Consider the following 21,061-nt stretch of genomic DNA (forward strand, 5'->3'; position numbering starts at 1 on the left):
AAAGAAGAATGTGGAAGTGAAAATGAGATTTATAGTTAAAAAGGATATAAATATTGATCTGTTTCTAACCCACACCTATTACTTTGCTTCCGAAGACATGGATTAAACCACTGGAGTCATATGAATTACTTTTATGTTGCCTTTATGTCATACATATCTGGGATGGCATGAGGGTGAGAAAATTATGAGAGAACAATCCCTTTAAATAAGCTGCTGGGCAAAATAAATATTCAATGATTTGTAATAATATCGAATATATACTGATGTATTATTATTTGTAATAAAAAACTATTTTTTATTTAATAATTACAATATGAGTCGGCCAAAACAGTGGTTTGATATGTTTGTATGTTATCTTTTACATTTTGTTTCATAAATGTTTTTGTGCTTTATAATGGTTTTATTGATTGAATTGGTCTGAAACCATTATAATAAGCCTTTAAAAGGCAATTTCCATTGTGACAACTTAGCCCACTTAATATTTGAAACTGACTTTCAAACATCAACAAGTTCTATTTTATTTAGCCAAGATTGTCTGTACGAGCGTTTTGATTCCCTTCCGAACTACATTTCCCACTACGCCGGCTCCGCACTGGCTGATGGTATATTGGAAGGCAGCGTGTGACAGCGGAGCTCCATCCGGCGAAGCGCTACTGAGCAGACTCAATCTAGTTAGCCATGGCGGCGACAGGAGGAGGGAAAATCAGATCAAGAAGATATCACATCGCTTCAAAACCATACGCCAAGGGCAAACAGGTAAATAAAACGAAAACCCAGTCACTACAATATAGATTTTAGAGCTCTATATTTCAAAGCGGGGCGGCGCATTGGCGGCTGTTAATGTTTTTATGAAATGGAGACGTTTTGCGGCCTGTTTCAGGCCTGTTAACGCTCTTCCAGCACACGGTCCCTTCACTGTTACCACAATACCGCCAACTCATTTGACTGAAGAGTCATAGCAATTAAGTGAAAGAAAATTTGTGAAATGTCACGTCATAGTTGTAGAATTCGAAAGTTTTTTTTTTGCTTCTCACTCGCAGCTGCTTGCGCGCTTGTTTGAAACCGGTGTCGTTAGCCGTTAGCTGTTGCTCTCGCCGGCGTCAAACATAATTTATCTTAATTTGATAAACATAAGAGCACTTTAACAACATTTAACTTTGTTTACCTCTAAATGGAACATGTTTGTGCTCCTAAAGCTCAAGCTCCCTTGAGGGTAACATGAGCTTTAGAGCATTCTTGTCAATATTTTCTCGCATTTTACTCCGTATCATTTGTTTGATGTCTTTTATTTGATTTAATGTACACTGGAAGAGTCCAGCCTGTTGTTAACATGCTTTGACAGAGCAGGAAAGTGCCGGCATTTAATGCGGCGGGTTTGCCTTCATGGTCCGCTGAAGAAAGGCGGGATGGGATGGCGTGTTTGCGTGCTGTGGCGTGTTTTCAGTGGGATCTGTACAACACGCTCTCACATGTTGGTGTTACTATACTTGTGAGGACATCTCATAGACTTTCATGTATTTTATAACAGGCTAAAGATATATTCTTCACCTAGCCCTCACAGAAACCTGTAAACTTAATTAGATAAACATAATTTAGCTGATTTTTCAGCCTATTTTGCTTGTGGACATTTTAAAAAATGTGGTCCTCACGAGTATAGCTAAACTTGCCACACACACACACAGGGGAAACCCTGCACTAACATGCTGCTTTGTTTATGGATGGTTAGATGATGCAGTGATTAACTCAGGTTCATGGATTTATGTGTTAGGATGATCAGTGTACAGACAAACAATTTCTTTGTTTTATTAGAAACTAGTAATCATTTTCAACCGAAATAAATCAAGAGTTATGTGTTGCTTTTATATCTAGCATTGTATGAACCAGAATATGAAAATCAATCTTTGTATCTTGCATGATATGCAAAGAGGTTCTACGTTGTAGGCAAATTAAGTACACTAGAGAATTACAGCATTCATTATTTGTAATCAACAAACATTATTGTTTCTAACAGTTTGCTTTAGAGCCATCAACAATGGCAGAATGTGTCATATTCAATGTTGAGCCCACATACATCGAATGAAAATGTTTCTTTGAAAGGCTAGACTTTCCATACATGTATTGCACAACTTTTGCCTGTTAGTCTGTTCTGATTTCAATATCGGTAACGTCAAGAGTTGAGAACAAATGAAGTTAAATGTTACTGAGATTAATATACGGAAAGACTAATGTAGACTAATATATAGGAATACAGTAGGAATGTTTAAACCAGAACAAACTTAAATACCAACGATTAAAAGCTAATATAATGTAGACTAATATATAGGAATACTTTATATTGGTCTACATTATATTAGCTTTTAATCGTTGGTATTTAAGTTTGTTCTGGTTTAAACATTCCTACTCTATTCCTATTTCCTTTGATTTAGTGATTGCGATTCATTTTGTTTTATACAATTTACATTGAAATACTTAATTGTGGGGATAAACTGGATGCCATATACTTTATGTAGGCTACACATCCAAAACAAGCCTAGAACGGTTTCTGAGTTACTTTTTTAGAAATGTTTTTTTTTAATCAGTAAATGAAGACAGTGCCTGAAGTTTTCACATTCTCTTAGAAGCTTGAAAACACAACTGTTATTCAAATAATTCACACCGAAGTGAGCAACGCATTGGTCTGATCACAATGCTCAACCGTTGCAAAAACATGTTAAATGGACTATTAAATATACCTGTAGGGGTGTCTATAACGTACACTTTTTACGATTAGTGAATTAACCCTTCTCTAAGCCCCAACCTTCAAGCATTTCTGACCAATCCTGTCTTTGCAGCTGTTGGTTTCTGTAATTTCTCTGACAAGCGATTTGCTTTTTTCCAACAAGAGTCAATGAGAATGTACATTTGAGTAGTTTTAAACTAAATTATATAGAAATTATCTAAAAAAAAAATGTTTGATATTGCTGGGTCCCTTGTAATAGTGACATGAGGTACCTACCTAGAGAGGATACACGCAGTGTTTTTCCTATTTATTTATTTTTTATCGTAAATTATTTGAATAGCCCGGTAAGGATTAAACTGTGTCAGCTCTCATACCCAAATTAACTTGTATAATATCAGCAAGGACACCTAGATTTGGTCCAAGTTAAATTAAAGCTAATAACATCTTAATGGGTTTATCAACAATCAAGTAAACCAGGAGGACATGTGAATTAATGTATGTATTGATTCAGGTATTGGTAAATGCAATAGTAAATAAAGCATTTGCAGTATCATAGTGAGTGTGTTGTGAGATGTAAGCAGCTCTGTTCACTGTTTTCAGTTGTGTACTCGCCATCAAATTATCTTTTCTCTTTTCAATTTAGCGATACTGTGATAATAGTTTACCTGATATAGTTTTATTCTGATTCATGGTCTCCACAGTTTTCAATCAAATTACTATGTAATTTAACAGTTTCTTTAAAAACAAACATCAGATAAATATGCTTTTAAATGCCATTTTCATTCCAGCTCACGTAAGAAAATCGGTTCCGTTTGAGAATATTTTGCCAAAAAGCTGTTTACTCCAATCTCCCATGCAGAACTTCCCATAGAATGAAAAGCTTATCAAGAGCGAGTGATTGTAACCAATAGGGGCGGAGATTAGCGAAGGGTTAATTGTGGCAGCTGTTATTTTAACCTTGATTTGTTGGATAATTGTGCAGCCCTACACTTGGATTTTATAACTATATGATCGCTGCTGTTATACAATATGCCGTATTTGTGGTCTCGTGGTATGCCCGTTTTGGTTGATTTGTCCATTTATGCATCACCATACCATGTTTCTCTGTTCAATAGCACCGTTACACAATGAATTGCACTAACAATGCACATTACAGATTAATCAGCATGTTTAGTGAAGCTCTGCTGTCTCTGTGCTGAGAGACATGCTTTCAGGTTTGTTGACTAGATTAGATGACGTCAGGCTGGAGAACTGTGAGGAAGGACGGTCTGCATTTTGACTTAAGTGCATGTTTTTGAAGCAGTACGTTCCTGCACACAAAGAAACTCCTTTTCTTAAGATTTCTAGTAGTTTCAATTAGCCATGCTGACCTTGGATCACACCATGTGTGTACTGTTGTCAGGAAGTAACTTATGTTGCAACATTAAGCTCATGCTGGAGGACACAGCCATGCACACAGCTGGCGTAGCATGTACATGCGTTTAGCATTTCCTAGTTGTCTTGAACAACTACGCACTGCTTCACTACGACTCTGCTCGCTTTTTTGGGTGTTTCCACTGTGGATAGCACCTGGTACCTGATACTTTTTTTAGTACCACCTCGGTCGAGGTTCCAAGCAAGCCGATACTAAATGTGATGTCAAAATCCTGCAGATCATGGATTGGTCAGGGAGAATCGTCACAACCAGCGTCACTGGATTTCCAGCACGCGACATCAACCCGCTAGTTTTAGTAACAGCGATGGCAGCATCATTTGTTCACGTGACTTTCCAATTGTGAAATAAGAAATGGCTGTGCGCAAAACAACGCTGTGGTCAATAAATGAGGTGCAGAGGGTCCACTCGTTAGTGACGAATGAAACAAAAAAGTCTCTCAGGAAGTGTATCAGCTGTTGGCCGCACACGGCTACCACCGGACCTACCAACAGTGTAGGGAGAAGTAAAACAAAAAAAACGTAAAAGTGACTACAGAACCATCAAGAAAAAGTGGGAGTGGTTCGACCAAACGAATGCTATCTAGACTGGTGAGCAATGGGAGGGAGAGTGCCTTGGACTCAGCCACGATGTTGTTGTGGTCCGGGATGGAGGATGGTAGGTTAACTCTATACGCTGGTTGAAAGCTTCACTTTATTTAGTTGACCAGCTACTGGAAAGCTTGCTTGTAAAACAACCAGGCCAAATCAACTGTTACACTTGTGTAAAAGCACAATGAGCTAGTAGCTAACAGCTAGCGGTTGTGTTATTGTTTTGGTCAGTTTGTGTCATTTTTAAGATGATGTCACAGCAGTAGAGGTGGCGCAACTATGACGATCATCTTCTAATCCCACCCTCGTTGAGGTGGCACTAAATTGCAATGGAAATGTAAGCTCAGAAAAGTGAAGCGAGTAGAGTTGAGGCGAGTCGAACCGTAACGTGCAGTGGAAAAGTGCCATAATGCTTGCACAGTGGTTTGGTTCCCAGGGACCCTTTTAGATGACAACTGAAGCTCTCAGATCCCTGCACTCTCTTGCTTTAATGACCAAACTGCATCCACAGTATATTAAATGGGGACACAATTCCTTTTGTTAAGTAGTTTGTTGACGTTTAGGATGTTATCTTTTCGTAGGTATTGGTGGCCATTGCATGCTTGGTTAGATAAGTTGAGGGTGCATGAATATGGTTATTGGGAAACCCATTCTAGTCTTGAGTTTGGAGAGCTTAAAGTTTTCAGTCTGTCAACTGTTCACTGCTTTCACCCCACAGTGCCAAAGGTTTGCTTTGAGTTGGTCCATGTTTGGATCCCTCCTTGAAAGTAAATCTGTGGGATTTTTTTGGGCTGCAGATGAAAATCATCATTCTTATTGCTTGGAAAATGTATGGCACTCCTCAAGTGATTTGATCCAGCCATATTTGTTAGCACAAAGGGCATTTAAATTTGCTCAATACTTGGCACCACCAATTAGGTAATATAGCTTAATTAAATTTAAACCAGGTTGTCCTCCAGTGATTCTACTGAGGAGGTTAATCCTGCATTTGTACTGCCGAAGCTTATATCAGATCTGCATTGTTCATGAATTAAAGGTTCTCTATGTTTGCTGTGGTGCTTTTTTGTATCTCTGTTTTATATGCGAATTATGTTCTTTCTGTCCAGCAGCAGCCAGGCCTGATCAGTCGAGTGACGGATACAGTGAAAAGCATAGTCCCCTCCTGGCTGCAGAAATACTTCAAAAATGGAGAAGTTGCAGAGGGTGAAGAAGCTGCAGTCAGGGTGGAGCGGAACAATGTGGCTCCTCCCCCCAATGGCAATGATGATGGTGCCCCACACCCAGATGGACGAGACTCTCCAGAGCCTAGCACAAGTAACACAGGTATGTTGTGGACATGCTGTCCTGCAGATGCACACAAGCTCTATTCCAAAACGTCATGAGCTTCCTCTCAGTCTGCTGTACACATGGGCATCTATAGCCCCTTATCCATCATTGGGCCGTGTTTAAGCATGGTACGGAATGGTTACAGTAGCATTTCCACGTGAATGCGATTCGGCACTTTTAAAAACCGTTCTCAGCCTGGAATTCTGAGCACAGTTAGCTAACTGTAATGAACCATGCTGGTGGGATGGCTTCAGTACGTGGCAACTCATTTAGAGTATCTTCATGATATTATTACAATGGTTTAACTAGTTTTTTTTTTTTTGTCTGGGAAAAGTAGATTACTTGCACATTAAAAATCCAAACATATTAATATTTTCTCATGTACAATTTTCATATAATATAGAATATTTTATCAATAAATATATTTTTTTATCTAGGCAGGGAACTTTTACTGTTCTGTGTGTGTGTGTGTCTGGTGGCATACACAAGCACTCTTGATGGAAAAGCACTCTGCATTTTTCTCTTTGGTTTCTTTTCAAGTCATGGGTCGTGTTGTTTGTGTATTGGCAGACTAAAACCAGGGAAAATGGAACATGCAACCATCCTCAATAATGCACTCGCTCCAATGTTTAGGCTGCCTCTTATTTTGTTACTGATATTCTCCTGATTTCAACCCTCTGTAGTAGAAAAAGAAACGGAATGGTATGAATTTGCGATTGGGATCTTTGTAAGATATCGTTGGTATCCTATAACATCATCCGATCGCCCAGCCCTAATGTGCACTTTCTGTGAGGAGCTCCGTTTGTGTGGCATCTGTGAGTGACCTAGAGATTTCGTTAACTCAATCATGCTAATGCCCTTTAGAGGCATTAAGGATTTGCTATTACTACTACTACCACCAATAGAGACTGAAGTTAGCTAAAGAATATTATTTTCTAGACCAAATACAAAATGCACACTCAATAGATGAAATGGCTAGGGGTGTGCTGATCTAAATTGGCCAATCTTCATCTTAAATCTGTGATTGGCCATCGGCAGATCATGCCTAGCTTCAGGGCAGATCTCTCTCTCTTTTTTTTTTTTTTTTATTGCTGTACAAAATCACAAAATCATGAGTTATTGGCAAATAACTAAGCATTCGTAAATGTATACTTTCAGACATGCTGTTCTTTGAATGAATATGCCTTTATGTATAAATGTTAAGGTGCCCATTTTCAAGAATATGTTTTATTAAATTATAATAATATCATTAGTTTCATTATTTTGGTCTCAATTTTACTTTTAAAAAATATATACAAATTCCATGTATTACATCTAGAAATTGCATGTATTTTATTGAATATATAATGTGCTTGGTGAGTGTATATTGTGTAACATGTTTGTTGTTTAAATGTACTATTTACACGTATTTACTTAGAGACAGTGTCGTTTTAGCACTTGTTCTGCATCTCTAAGACTAGCATCAAGTGATTGGTTTGGTCGAATGGCTTACAGCATCCTTGCTACAGTATTTAAGATTAGAGTTAAATGTTTCTTTGTTGTTTTTCATAAATACTGTAGAGAACAGTAAGGGTATTAAGAGACATGACTCAATGACAAATGGACTCGTCTTTGGACACACATTATACAGAAATGGTCAACTTTTACTCTCAGCATGCAGTGAAAACTTTGCCACTATGACGTGATGATGCAAAGGGAAACAAGTTCTGTTATCGGAATGTAATCATTTGTTGAATTAATTTTTAGAACAATCTACAAGCAGGGCATCACTGAACTTCCATGATGCTCTGTCAAGGCCCCCACTCAATCGCACCAATCTTCAATTCCCCTCTCTTGATGGCTCTCCTGCACTAGAGGGATCAAGTTTCCTTTTCTCACAGCCTTCCACATCTACAGCACCCTTTTCGGGAAGCCCTTTCGCTCTAACCTCCAACTTTTCCCTGGTGAAGGAGATCAAGGATTCCAGCTCTCAGCATGAGGATGACAACATCTCTACCACCAGTGGCTTTTCATCACGTGCATCTGATAAAGGTAAGCAGCAGTGTTTATTGCACAAGCAATTGATTATAGCATTGCATCTTGTCAGACTTATAAGCCAATAAATTCTGGGCAAGGGCCACTTAAAAACACTACATTGACACAATAGCTTGAATATATTTTCTTAATATAATCAGATTAGAGACTTAGTTTTACAAAAGGTGTAGATAGAACTATGATCAGAGCTTAATCTTTTTACAGATGTGCCCACGTCAAAGACTGTGCCACTCCTCTGGTCACCAGAGATGGAACGCACCCACTCTGGATTACAGTCTGGCATCAAGAAACCAGCCTTCAACCTGTCAGTCTTCGGCACTTCCTCATCAGTAAGTGTTGTGTTAGTGTTGCACAATTTGGACAGTAAAAAAATCAGATTGTGTTTATTTTTTTTCGCAATATGAAAATCTAAAAATTTGTGAGTAATTCCTTTTGACCAAATTGTTTTAATGTTTTGCCCATTTTCTGCCAGCAATAACAAGACTTTAGGTTCTCTTTAATGGTGCACACAAGTCCTCTCGTAAAACCCCCCCCCATCAAACTAACCTTTTTCATTTTAGCCAGAAATAATTAAAACCGTCATCTTATTCATGTTTTAGCTGTTCACTGGGATGTGTTTTTGTCCAATATGTGATGGGCTGTCAGCCCACTATTTATCATTATGTTTTGGAACCCAGTAAACTTAAATAAAATGTTACAATAATATAGTGTTCATTATTTTTATTATTATACAATAGTAATATATTTCTGTAATAGAAATATTTACTTGCAATAGACATTGCTATGCGATCCAGTTAAACCATGGAGCTCTTAATCGTCAAGCTTTTATATTGGGTGTATGAAGACCTTTTGGATACGAGTTAACATCCTTATCAACTGAATAATGTGCTTCTCATTGTAAAATCTCCTCTGTCTACAAAGACCCAGTGCCATGCGGTATATTATTTGTATTTATATATTTATTTATTCTAACACCCAAACATATTTGGAATTTGGAAAGTGAATCTGGAGCTCTTTTAATACAGCTCACTCAGTGCACTCCAGCATATGGAACCGAACACGGAGCACATCTGAGTTGTGGAACACACAACCGCTGTGAAAACACTGTATTGATGCGCTAATACAGATAGGACAGAGCAGCACACAAACGTTAAAAGAAAGCAGCGTGCGTGCACTTCTTTTAAATCGCAGCCCTTTGCAGTTTAATAATCACACGGTCATATCGTGATTTAGACTTAATTTTGATTTATTCTGCAGCCCTTCATATTCTGCAGCCCTTTTTTCCCACACTTTTGGTTGCATCTAAAATGGTTTAAATATTTTTTGTTTCACATCAATCTACACTCCATACCCCATAATTGCAAAGCGCAAAACAGATTTTTGATAACTGCAGATTTATTAAAAATAAAAAACTTAAACATCACATTGACAAGTATTCAGACCCTTTTGCTATGACACTTGAAATTTAGCTCAGGTGCATCCCATTTCTCTGGATCATATTTGAGATGTTTCTACACTTTGACTGGAGTCCACCTGTGGCAAATTCAATTGATTGGACATTATTTGGAAAGGCAAACACATGTCTATAAGGTATCACAGCTGAAAATGCTTATCAGAGCAAAATCAATTCACAAGGTCAAAGGAACAGACAGGACAGGATTGTGATCTGGGAAAGGCTACAAAAAAAAAAAAAAATAATTGGCTGCATTGAAGCATCCCAAGAGCACAGTGGACTCTATAATTCTTAAATCAACAAACTGAGCAATCAGGGGAGAAGGGCTTGGTAAGAGAGGTGACCGAGCCACTCCGTTTGAGCTCCAGAGATCATGTGTGGAAATAAGAGAAACTTGAAGTTTCAGCCATCACTGCAACACTCCACCAATCTGGGCTTTATGGCAGGGTGGCCAGATGGAAGCCTCTCCTCAGTGCAAGTCACATGAAAGCCTGCTTGGAATTAGCAAACAAAAACATCAAGGACTCTCAGACTGTGAGAAACAAAATTCTCTGGTCTGTTGAAACGAACATTGAACTGTTTGTCCTCAATTCCAAGTGTCATGTCTGGAGAAAACCAGGCACCGCTCATCACCTGTTCAATACTATCCCAACGGGGAAGCATGGTAGCATCATGCTGTGGGGGTGTTTTTCAGCGGTAGGGACTTGAGGACTGGTCAGGTTTGAAGGAAAGCTGAACGCAGCAAAATACAGCAATATCCTTAATGAATGCCTGGTCCAGAGCGCTCGGGACCTCAAACTGGGCCAAAGATTCACCTTCCAACAGGACAATGACTCATTAATTACACTGCCAAGGCAACGCAAGAGTGGCTTAGGGACAACTCTGTGAATGTCCTTGAGTGGACCAGCCAGAGCCCAGACTTGAACCCAATCAAACATCTCTGGAGAGACCTGAAAGTGGCTGTCCACAAGTGGTCCCCACCTAACCTGACAGAGCTTGAGAGGATCTGCAGAGAAAAATGTTGGAAAATCCCCAAATCCAGATGTGCAAAGCTTGTCACATTATACCGACTTGAGTCGATCATTGCTTCCAAAGGTACTTCAACTGAGTACTGCGTTAAGTGTCTAAATACTTATGTCTGCGTGATAGTAATTTTTTTTTCTTTTTAATAAATACAGTATGCAAAGTTATCAAAAATCCATTTTTTTTGCTTGAGTGTAGATTTGAAGTGGAAAAAATTATTAAAGCTTTTTGGCATGAGGCTGCAAGAAAAAAACAAGGGGGAAAAAATGAAGGGGTCTGAATACTTAATGCATTGTATTTTCTCTTGTTAGCTCATGCCAGGGCAGAGGTGATGGATTATTTTCATTCATCACTTGTACATGCAAATTATTCCAAAATTTGAGCACAGTGTAATCGGCACATATCGATACACCAAAGTATTCTATACTTAATTTGATGATGAAGGTGTTCCTTTAAGGTAAGGAATATACAGATTTTGCAATGTCACCTCTACACTAATGGAGAACAGAAATAAAGATTGTTTTATACCTGTGCTCTCTTGTAGTCAGTGTTAAATAGTTCAGTTCTGAACTCCAGTCAGTTGGGGAATTCGCCCTTCTACCCAGGGAAGACCACATATGGAGGAGCTGCTGCGATCAGAACAGCTCGTACACGTCCTGCTACCCCTTACCAGGTCTGCACAATCATGTCAGTGTTAAACTCTGAAATGTGAATAAATATGCATTACTTTGCAAAATATATTGTTTGTTACATTATCGGGCGAAATGCTTGTTGGTTTCAGTCCCTCTTTTGACTGATGCAGCATTCTGGTCTTTGGTTCCTCAGCCTCCTGTTAGGAGACAGATAAAGGCAAAGCCAGCTGGAACTCAACCTTGCGGAGTAACCAGTGCTACAGCTAGACGCATCCTTCAGTCGCTGGAACGCATGTCCAGTCCTCTTGCTGTGAGTACACAGACTGTGGTCACTTATCTAGATTCCAAATTGTAATACTCAGCCTGTTGGTTGGAAAATTGAATAAAATGGCAGTTGGAAAAAAAAACTTTTCTGTTCCTGTCAAATCAATGCTAACTGAATGAAAATTGGCATTAGATTTTGGCAAAAATAATATACTTTATTAACATGTTATTGTTAACTTTTCAGGATGCAAAAAGAATTCCTTCTACAGTTTCTTCACCTTTGTCAACAGTAAGTGCAATATCAGTTTTACATTGCAACAATGTCAAGTTGTCTTCAATTGAGTTCTTTTCAAGTCACTACAGTTTTTGAAAGTTCATTGTTTTATCTTTCAGTCACTGAATCAAACAGACCTTGACATTTCACATTTCCAGTTGAAGAGGAAAAAGGTAAGTGTATCTTTAAAAAAAAGTGTGTCTTAAAATCTGAACACTACCACAGCCAATAAAGATTAATGCCACTGAGTGCCCGTTAAAAGGAGTAGAAGGGCCTGTTCTTTATTTTAAAAAGAGAGATCACAGATGCATAGCGTATCTAGAGTAGTTCCTTGTGGTTGTTGATGCTTTTAAATCTATGTCTTGTAAAATTGGCAACATTAATTTTTGCTTGTGCTGATTGTTAACAACTGTGGCAGCTGGCCTCTTATCCCAAACAATATCCTCATTCATCAAGCACCAGCAGCCTAAAGTCTATATAACCATTTGTGACAGATGTACCTATTCCAAAATATCCTGAGCTGTGAGCATGTTCAAGTTTGCGCTCTTACACATCAGAGTAAATAGATGCTTGTATTTACAAAATCCACGAGTTAACATTGTAACACTGGTAGGATTCAGAGGTTGTTTTAGATATGCATATAGATATGTAGTTCTAGGAAAAACCCAATATTTTAAACCAAATATTTATGGCACTATACCTGTATGGCACTAGGTCAAATGCAAACTAATACAGTAAAACTCAACAATAACTTTCCAAAAACCCGTTGGATGGCAAGAGGAGCACAGGGAATGTGTGAGGTCTAAACAAAAGCTGCCAAAATTCAAAATAAGGGTTATTGCAAATTCTACAAGAAGTTTGGGGGAAAGTATTTGTTTTATTAATTGAGATGTTGCTCCATTTACTTGCAGCTGGAGTCATCAGTCCCTCCTGTGCAGAAGCTGGTGGTCCCAGCAGCTACTGCAGTGTCTGGTAACCGTTCGATGTCCTTCAGACCATCACTCACCCCAGGTGGAGTTAACAGAGTCTGCGAAAAAGCCAACAGAGAGAATGTGAGTACAATATTTAACACATTGTACACTGTATACATTTAAAACACCTACTTCAAAGAGCAGAAAGCAGATCATTTTTGATGCTCCCCTTTTAATTAAATAAATGGAGTACTTTTAGTATGCGTTTAAATTGGTTTATAAAAAATACACAACACCTTCAAAACAGAATTTAAATTAATTCTATTCACGCAATACTTTTAAAGTGCAAAAAATAAAGTGAATTATAGCAAACACATCAGTAATTTACGCTCTTCACCGCAACAGTGAGCTAAAGGACTTTTCTCTTTTGCAGCCTGCAAGACAATCCCCTCCAATTTCAGATAAGATCCCTCCCAGGTAAGAATTTTTTCATGGTTGTTTTGAGTTATTTCTGATAGCCTAAAAGAGAAGATAATCACACATTGTTTATTTTCTTGCCTCCATAATCTTTGTAAATTGTGCCATCATCTCCTAAACTCCTGTGTCCCCAGCACAAGCATTTTGTCCTATCCCTTGTCCAGCACCCCAGCGGCCAGCAGCTCTAGTTCAGGAGGGGGCAAGATGAAGAGAGAAAGGACTGCAAGACCTTCTACCAAAAGACTTGATGATGAGGTCAGAGACTGTGCATCAAACACTTTGGACAGAACTTTGAAAATTTGAATCTGGTGTGGTCCGTCACAATAGTCTGGTGCTGCTGTTCACACATAGGCTGTTCTTCTTTCAGGTTGCTGAAGAACCAGACTTGCCACCAGCCTCACTCCCCAGTAATTTCACATTGCCCTCCTTTAGTTTCTCCCCTCCTCCTCCCACTTCCTCCCTGACCTCCAGCACAACACCACTTACAGCGGTCTCTAATGGTCCTGCTGTAAACAAGGTAGGTATTGACTGTTTCAAGTGTCTTCTCAGCAAACGGACTGAGGTCCTTATGGAGCAAATATGTTGAACAAAATTTTGCATAAAATGTATAGGAAAGTATTTCTAAAAAAAAGTTTTTGTTAATCAGGAACCAGCATCTGTCCCATCCTCACCCCCATCTGTCCCCTTCACATTTTCATCACCTTTTGTCAAGGCAACAGCTACCAGTCCTCCATCTTTTTCTCCATCAGTAAGTCTCCTCAGTTCATTTTGTGCCTTACACATTTAACACAAAACAAGCATCAATAGAATTATAATTTTTTCCCTTATACAGTCTGGATTCACCTTCAGTGCTCCCACCATGAAAACAGGACTCTCTTTCTCCAACGGAAATCTCACCCAAACAGTAGAGCTAGGTATGGCTTGTTTTGCCAAGCAGATGAGTTCTAATTTGATGTCAGTTTATAGAATCCGCCTCATTTCTTTCCTCCATGTTTTGCAGTAAGATCAGCTGCCAGTGAAAAGGAGTTGGAAGAAACCTTCAAACCTGCAAAAGTCTTAAAACAGGGCAGTGTGCTGGATCTACTGAAGGGACCTGGTAAGACTTACTCTTCTTTTCATTTAAATCTTGTTTGTTAACGGAATGGTTCACCCAAAAATGAAAATTGTCATGTATTCCTCTGATGGAGTTCCAAACATTTTAGCTCACTTTAGTGGAACACAAAAAGAGATGTTAGGCAGAATGTTAGCCTCGGTCACCATTCACTTTCATTGCAATTTTTTTCCCCCTCCATACAAACATTCTGCCTGACATCTCATTTGTGTTCCACAGAAGAAAGTCATATGGGTTTGAAATGACATGAGTGTGAGTAACTGAAGTCAATTTTCATTTTTCGGTAAACTGTCCCTTTAATGCATTGAAAATGTAAGGTTTGAAAGGATTTGCCATGAAAACATGTTTCTTTTGCATGTGTTTGCTTTTTCTATTCTGTAGGATTTTCGTCCCCTACTCAGAGCTCAGCTAACAAACCCTTACAGACTGCATCATTGACGCGGAGTACAACCTCTGCTCCTCTTTATAGTTTTGGTGATAAATTTAGACCTCCTGCAGGATCATGGAGCTGCGGCACTTGCCTTTTGCAGAACAAGTTCTCAGACAATAAATGTGTGGCTTGTCTCGCACCACAAACTATTACAGACTCTAAATTGGACAGTAAACCTGCTAAGACCTCTGCAAGCATCAGTTCTGTCTTTGCCCCTCCAGCTGGTAGCTGGGAATGTGACACATGTCTGGTTAGCAACAAACCAGAAGTGGTTAAATGCGTAGCTTGTGACACAGCCAAACCTGGGACTGGAGTGAAATCAAGCCTGACTCTACCGGCTCCCTCTGAGACCTCATCCAAGCTCTCTGCTGCCCCTTCAGCCTACTCTATAACCACTGTGAGCACCACTTCTACAGCAACTGGACTGTTAGGGTTTGGGGACAAATTTAATAAACCAGAGGGGGCTTGGGATTGTGATGTGTGCTGTGTTCAAAACAAGGCGCAGGATGTTAACTGTGTTGCCTGTCAGACCCCTAAACCAGGTAAGTTTCCAGTGTTGGTGTTTTTTGGGGGGATTCGGAGGAAAAACACAATGTGTCAAACATCCTTCTATTGCTTGAAAAATGGATACTGCATACATTTCCAAGCAAAAAATATGAATTGCAGAAATTAACGCATTCATTTTCAAGCCCTAATTATTATTATTGTTAATGTTATGTCTTTTGTTTTTAATTTTTTTTTTTCATCTATACTCTTTTGCTTGTTTCACACTGAATTTCCTATCTGGAATGTACATGCTTGGGAAATTTGACAATAAAATGTTAGAATATACAGCTGAAAACAACAAACTGTTTAGTAATTTTGACCATGCGGATAATCTGAGTTCAGAGTAGAAAGGGAGAGGGGTAGAGTCCTAGTATTATCTGGCCTGATTATCTGATATAGGACACAAAGTTACTAATGCTAATAATTGTTGATTCTGAAATGGCTAGTGTTTGTGGTATTACAGGAGCTGTAGCCACACCGGCCCCGACTCCTGCCTCTGCACCTGCAAGCACTGCTGCACCTTTGTTAGGATTCGGAGACAAGTTCAAGAAACCTGAAGGGAGCTGGGAATGTGAGGTGTGCTGTGTTCAGAATAAGGCAGAGGACCAGAAGTGTGTGGCCTGCCAGTCAGCAAAACCAGGAGCTAAAGTAGAATCCAAAGGTAAAGTGCATTGCATTTATATTTCCAGAAATCATTTCAGGCTTTTTGTGCAAGGTTCAGCTTTAGAGAACTATTGCAATTGTACCTTATAACATGTTGATGACCTGTATTCCTGCTGTGTTTCAGGTATTAGTTCTTTTGGCATTCAGTCCAACTGTACAGACTCAAGCTCGTGTGGTTTCAAGTTTGGTACCGACTCTATGGACTCAACCTCTGCTGGACTAAAATTTGGGGGCACTTTTTCAGATTCTTCTTCCAATGCAGGAGGATTTAAATTTGGATTGGGGTCCTCTGGTGACTCCACCTCAAATTCGGGATCCTTCAAATTTGGAGGCTCTTCCTCCGATACCTCTTCTGGTGGCATCAAACTTGTTAGTACCTCCTCAGAAACCACAGCAGCAAGCACAAGTTCAACAGGGGGCTTTAATTTTGGTAGTTCTTTGACCACAACTCCTGCATCTACAAATGAAGAGAAGGTGGCTGAGTCTCAGAATTCTAGTGCAGGATTTAAATTTGGTGGCAGTGGTGGAATCACTATTGGCTCTGAAAACTCCGGATGTTTATTTGGAGCTAAACCTAATGAGAAAATAAGTTCCAATTCATCATTTAGTTTCTCAGTGCCTGAGTCCAAGGCAAAGAAGGATGATGCTCCTGCTCCCTCAGAAACTGTTTCAACCACCACCACCACAACAACAACAGCAGCAGTAAACACCATCCCTGATTTTGGCAAAGTAACTGAATCTTCTCCATCTGCCCCAAAGTTTGGGGAACCAGCAGCTAAAGAGCCAACACGGGGGACGTCTCCCTTCACCTTTGGAAAACCAGAAGAAAAAAAAGATGCCTCCATGCCCTCGGTTGCGTTCTTATTCAGTTCTGCCAAGGACGCTGAGAAATCAACGGCATCCTTGGGCTTCTCTTTCAGCAAGCTGGACCCTCCAAAAGATCTTCCCAAGTCTACATTTGCATTTGGTAAACCTGCTGAATCAACAGAACCCCCAAAGCCATCATTTGGTTTTGGACCGAGTGTGGCAGGTAAGCAAGACCAGGTGTTTAGTTCTTTTTCTTAAAGGGCTAGTGTACCCAGGAGTTGTGATTTTATCACCCAAATGTTGTTTCAAAACCATATAACAGTCTTATGTAACACACATTAAGATGTTAGGAAGTATGTTTATGTTATTCACCATTCACTTTTAGTTGCTAAGTTTGACTCTTATGTACTTTCCAGACACGTCTGCTCCAAAACCAACTTTTGGCTTCATGGCCAACTCTTCAAGCACCCCTGCTTCCTCCAGCTCCACCCCCAGCCTTTTTGGCACCCCCACTACTTCTTCCCTGGTCCCCACCTCTGCTCCAACGAGTACCTTTATATTTGGTCAAAATTCCTCCTCTGAACCTGCCCCAGCAAAGTCTTTTGTGTTTGGACTGCAGCAGGACAGCCAGCTAGCACCTTCTGCTGCACCTACCCCAACACAACCTTTCCAATTCGGCACAGGCTCAAACTCTGCTGCCCCTGCTTTCACCTTTGGTGCTGCTGCGTCCTCCACGCCAGCCTCTGCCGGTTAGTTTACCACCAAATATCCCATTCTGTCTTAAAAGCTTCTGAGCTTTGAGTTAACAAACGGATGTCATAAAAAAAGAATGTTCACATTTTTTATATATATATGAATGAATGAATGAATGAATCACAATGACTTCTGTTTTATGGTACTTTTTGTCTCTTTCAGCTCCTGCTTCCTCTGCCAACCCTTCCCCATTTGTCTTCAGTTCTACCACACCCTCATCTGGTTTTGGCACTGGGCAAACCCCCATCTTTGGACAGGGAATGTCTCAGAGCAGCGCTCCTGCGTTTGGGTTAGCAGCACCTTCATTTCCAACCACAGCCTCCCCAGCCACTACCTTCAGAGCCAAGCCCAGTTCTGCCCCTGTATTTGGCCAGCAAGCCAACCCTACACCTACGTTTGTACCTGCTGCTGCCTCCACTGGCCGAGGTTAGTGTCCCTGCCCTTATTGTCTTGAAATAAAGAGAATTTTTTGGGCTCTTACCGAGAATCTCTATAGACGTACCAATGTTGATCCTTTACTTGCACTAACCTTTAGAAACTTGTGTGATGCTTTAATTGTGATTTACATAAGCAGAGTTTGCATAGTACATTACCAAAATAATTCAGTTAACCGGTTAATGTTTCTAACAGTTCAAATTTAGAAGATGGCTTTTAAGGTTGTTATGGGATGGGAATCAACAGGAACCTGACCATATGATGATACATTGTTAGATGGTCATGTTACGATAATGTTGCCATATTCTAATATTGCATATTTTTTTTTAAAGCTACTTGTTTCTCCTTTATCTGCTTTAGACACTGGTGCTTAGCAGAACTATATTCTTTACTTGTTCTGAGTGCGAGTTTTGGTGAAAGAAGTCAATTATAGCCCTTTTCCACAACATGGTTCGGGGGTGGATTCCTGGGCTGGTGTGAATTCTCGAACTGTTCTGTGCGTTTCCACCACAGAAAAGGCCGTTCCGGGGCTGAAAACCTGGTTCGACACTGGCCCCAAAAACGTGCTGGTCTCCATGCAGGAACCGATTACGTCATGGGGCGAAGGGCGGTATAAAGTTTCATCTCAAGTTTTCCCAAACAGTTGCAACCGTCTGCAGCAAAGAGTACTTTGCCCTATAACAATAAAAAATAAAAAGAGCACTCTACTTGCGATATGATCTTTACGGAGATCTGAGATAAACAGGGTAAAAAATAGTGTATGAGAAGATGAAGCACGAAATGATGCATGTCGGGTGCAATTGGACAGTTGAGTTCAAACAAATTGAAAAAACACCTAAGAGAGTGCAAGGATCTAAACAAAAGCATCACATTTTTTTTGACGAGGACACCAACCAGCCTGCAATCTAACCGGGGCGTTGAATTCAGTCAATCACACTCGAGGTAAACAAAATGCTGCTGTACTCTGCAGCTGATCTCAGTAAGAAATTAAATTAGCCAACGTTGTTAGCTTTCCATACACTGGTTTCATCTTATTTTGTGTGATCTGTTCTGAAAGGTGATTTTTGACCAGCTACTCGCTAAGTTCGGTAGATCGTGGCTATCTGTCAATTAAAGCGGTGGGATTCCCAAGACTAAAACATAATATTATATAGAGATGTCCCGATCGATTGCCCGCCGATCAAAATCGGCTGCAATTAGTCTTATATCCGTGATTGGCTGATTGTGCCTATATTTAGGGCCAATCTTTTTTTGCAGCATGCAGGCAATCACACATACACTGCTCTAATAAATGAGTGCTTTCTCAGCCTTTGAAGCATGACAGAATGGCCTATGTAGGGTGAGTTGTTGGCAATTCAAAGCATTCACAAATTTAAACTTTCAGACATGATGTAATTGAGATGGATATCAGAGTTGTTACGGTAGTTATTTGGACTCGTTGCACAGTGAACAGGAAGAGGATAGTGAGGCTGCTAACATTTTTAAACGACAAATAAACATGCAAATATATGACATGCGTTGTGATAATCAGACGTTGTGTTGAAAGATATAGACTGTTTTGAGCAATCATGAGCACTTTTAGCATTACTCTCTTTAACATGAGTGCTCTCTGTGCCACTCAAAGACGTGCTCTCAATATCTCATCATCAGTCACTCATCCTTATTTAAATCAGATAAATGTTGGTCACAATACTACTAATAAATATAACTTCAATAACGACACAGCATCTTCATGCATTTGCTTAATAATTAGTGATTTGAGTTTTAGAGCTTGTTATGAATATATTGTTTCTTATTTTTGAATGTATCTTTGCGTGTGATGTTTTTACTGGTTGTCAGTATGTCACAATGGCATTTGTGACACTTGATATTGACAACAGAATTATTAATAACAGTTTCATTATTGTTGAACTTGGGCCTGTTCAAGGGTAAATGTTTACGCCACTTAAGTGGAATTGCGAAATTTTGAATGAGTTTTTATATAATTTTTTTTTATGACTTCAAGTCGAGCTGTTTACACCATATGTAATATTTCTATTCATCCATACAGAACTCCGTGGATTTGTGAATAATTTTTTTACCTTTTATATTAAAGTTAAAATAAGCTATTACACCATTCTAAGTAGAAGTTCATTTTATATGTGAGTTTTATAAAAATGCTAGCTGCACTAAGTTATATGCATTAAGCTGAAGACATCTTTTAGTTACTTTGTTTACGTAAATATTTTTGTAAACAAACAAAACAAAAAAACAGAAAAGACTCTGCAGCTCTTATCTAGGCAAATACAAGTATCGGATCGGGACACTGTATCTGCAGATATTGAAGTATCGGGGGCCAAAAAAGCTGATCGGGACATCCCTAAAATTATATGTTATGGCAAAAATCCACAACCATCGCTGCACCAATGTTGTTAATGATTCCACTGTTACAGTTTACAGAACTTAGCAAGTTAAGCCATAGTTCATACAAAATATTGTAATTACATTACCTGTTGTCTTTAGCATAGATGTCACCTCTGAAAATCTTGAGCGATGTAATTGTTTGATTGCATTACTCTTTGTTTAAAGGTTCAATATGTAACAATTTTCATGTAATAAATTGTTTTTGCCAATGTGGTACGGCTTGTATCGCAACTTTTATAAAATCAGGACTTCCTAGGTTGCTTAGTAAAGCCTGTAGACTGATTTTCATGCAACTGGCTTTAGTTCACTTAACGGCCACGGGTGTCATTGATAAGTGTTTCTGAATTTTACATACTGCACCTTTTTAAATATCTCATCAAAAACAAGATTAAAAGCTGTATACAAATGCTGTGATGCGCCACGTATGTTTGTAGGCAGATGAGGTAGCCACGTGAAACTATATAGGCCATTACGTCATTGTTCAGTTCTTTCAGAGGAAAAAGCGTGGCCAGTTTCCAAAAGGTTCCAGATTGCCCCGGCCGTGAACAGTGGAGCACAGGCTCTGCATGAGAACCATCCATTTTGTGTAAAAGGGCTAAGAGTGTACTTTTTAGACCTAATGCTATGATACTATTCGTCATCTCTGAGTTGCTTTGGATAGTGGTCAATCTAAGTTCCCCCCTCCAAAAAAATTGTGAATTTAAAAAAAAAAAAAGATTCTGTGCATGAGAATATTGGTACAATTGCAAAACTTCTCTATCCATCATGATATCCAATA

At 39.3% G+C, this 21,061-nt stretch overlaps 1 protein-coding gene across 2 annotated transcripts in view; it reads left to right on the forward strand.

Annotated features, from left to right (window-relative positions):
- Positions 1 to 648: 648 nt before the first annotated feature.
- Positions 649 to 21,061, forward strand: part of LOC127650894 (nuclear pore complex protein Nup153-like) — a 22,344-nt gene continuing 1,931 nt past the window's right edge. The window contains exons 1-20 of one of the 2 annotated variants that reach the window (XM_052136535.1): positions 649 to 756; positions 5,848 to 6,064; positions 7,814 to 8,098; positions 8,306 to 8,430; positions 11,122 to 11,250; positions 11,403 to 11,519; positions 11,718 to 11,762; positions 11,867 to 11,920; positions 12,659 to 12,799; positions 13,092 to 13,135; positions 13,270 to 13,390; positions 13,503 to 13,652; positions 13,782 to 13,883; positions 13,968 to 14,049; positions 14,136 to 14,231; positions 14,628 to 15,218; positions 15,686 to 15,883; positions 16,010 to 16,915; positions 17,109 to 17,441; positions 17,608 to 17,871. In XM_052136535.1, coding sequence (XP_051992495.1) covers positions 679 to 756; positions 5,848 to 6,064; positions 7,814 to 8,098; positions 8,306 to 8,430; positions 11,122 to 11,250; positions 11,403 to 11,519; positions 11,718 to 11,762; positions 11,867 to 11,920; positions 12,659 to 12,799; positions 13,092 to 13,135; positions 13,270 to 13,390; positions 13,503 to 13,652; positions 13,782 to 13,883; positions 13,968 to 14,049; positions 14,136 to 14,231; positions 14,628 to 15,218; positions 15,686 to 15,883; positions 16,010 to 16,915; positions 17,109 to 17,441; positions 17,608 to 17,871 — 4,078 coding nt within the window. In that variant the 5' untranslated portion in view covers positions 649 to 678. The remainder of the gene's footprint in view (positions 757 to 5,847; positions 6,065 to 7,813; positions 8,099 to 8,305; positions 8,431 to 11,121; positions 11,251 to 11,402; positions 11,520 to 11,717; positions 11,763 to 11,866; positions 11,921 to 12,658; positions 12,800 to 13,091; positions 13,136 to 13,269; positions 13,391 to 13,502; positions 13,653 to 13,781; positions 13,884 to 13,967; positions 14,050 to 14,135; positions 14,232 to 14,627; positions 15,219 to 15,685; positions 15,884 to 16,009; positions 16,916 to 17,108; positions 17,442 to 17,607; positions 17,872 to 21,061) is intronic. The other variant, XM_052136536.1, reaches the window with a different exon arrangement.

The sequence above is a fragment of the Xyrauchen texanus genome, chromosome 10 (genome assembly GCF_025860055.1).
Source record: "Xyrauchen texanus isolate HMW12.3.18 chromosome 10, RBS_HiC_50CHRs, whole genome shotgun sequence".
Taxonomy (NCBI): Eukaryota; Metazoa; Chordata; class Actinopteri; order Cypriniformes; family Catostomidae; genus Xyrauchen; species Xyrauchen texanus.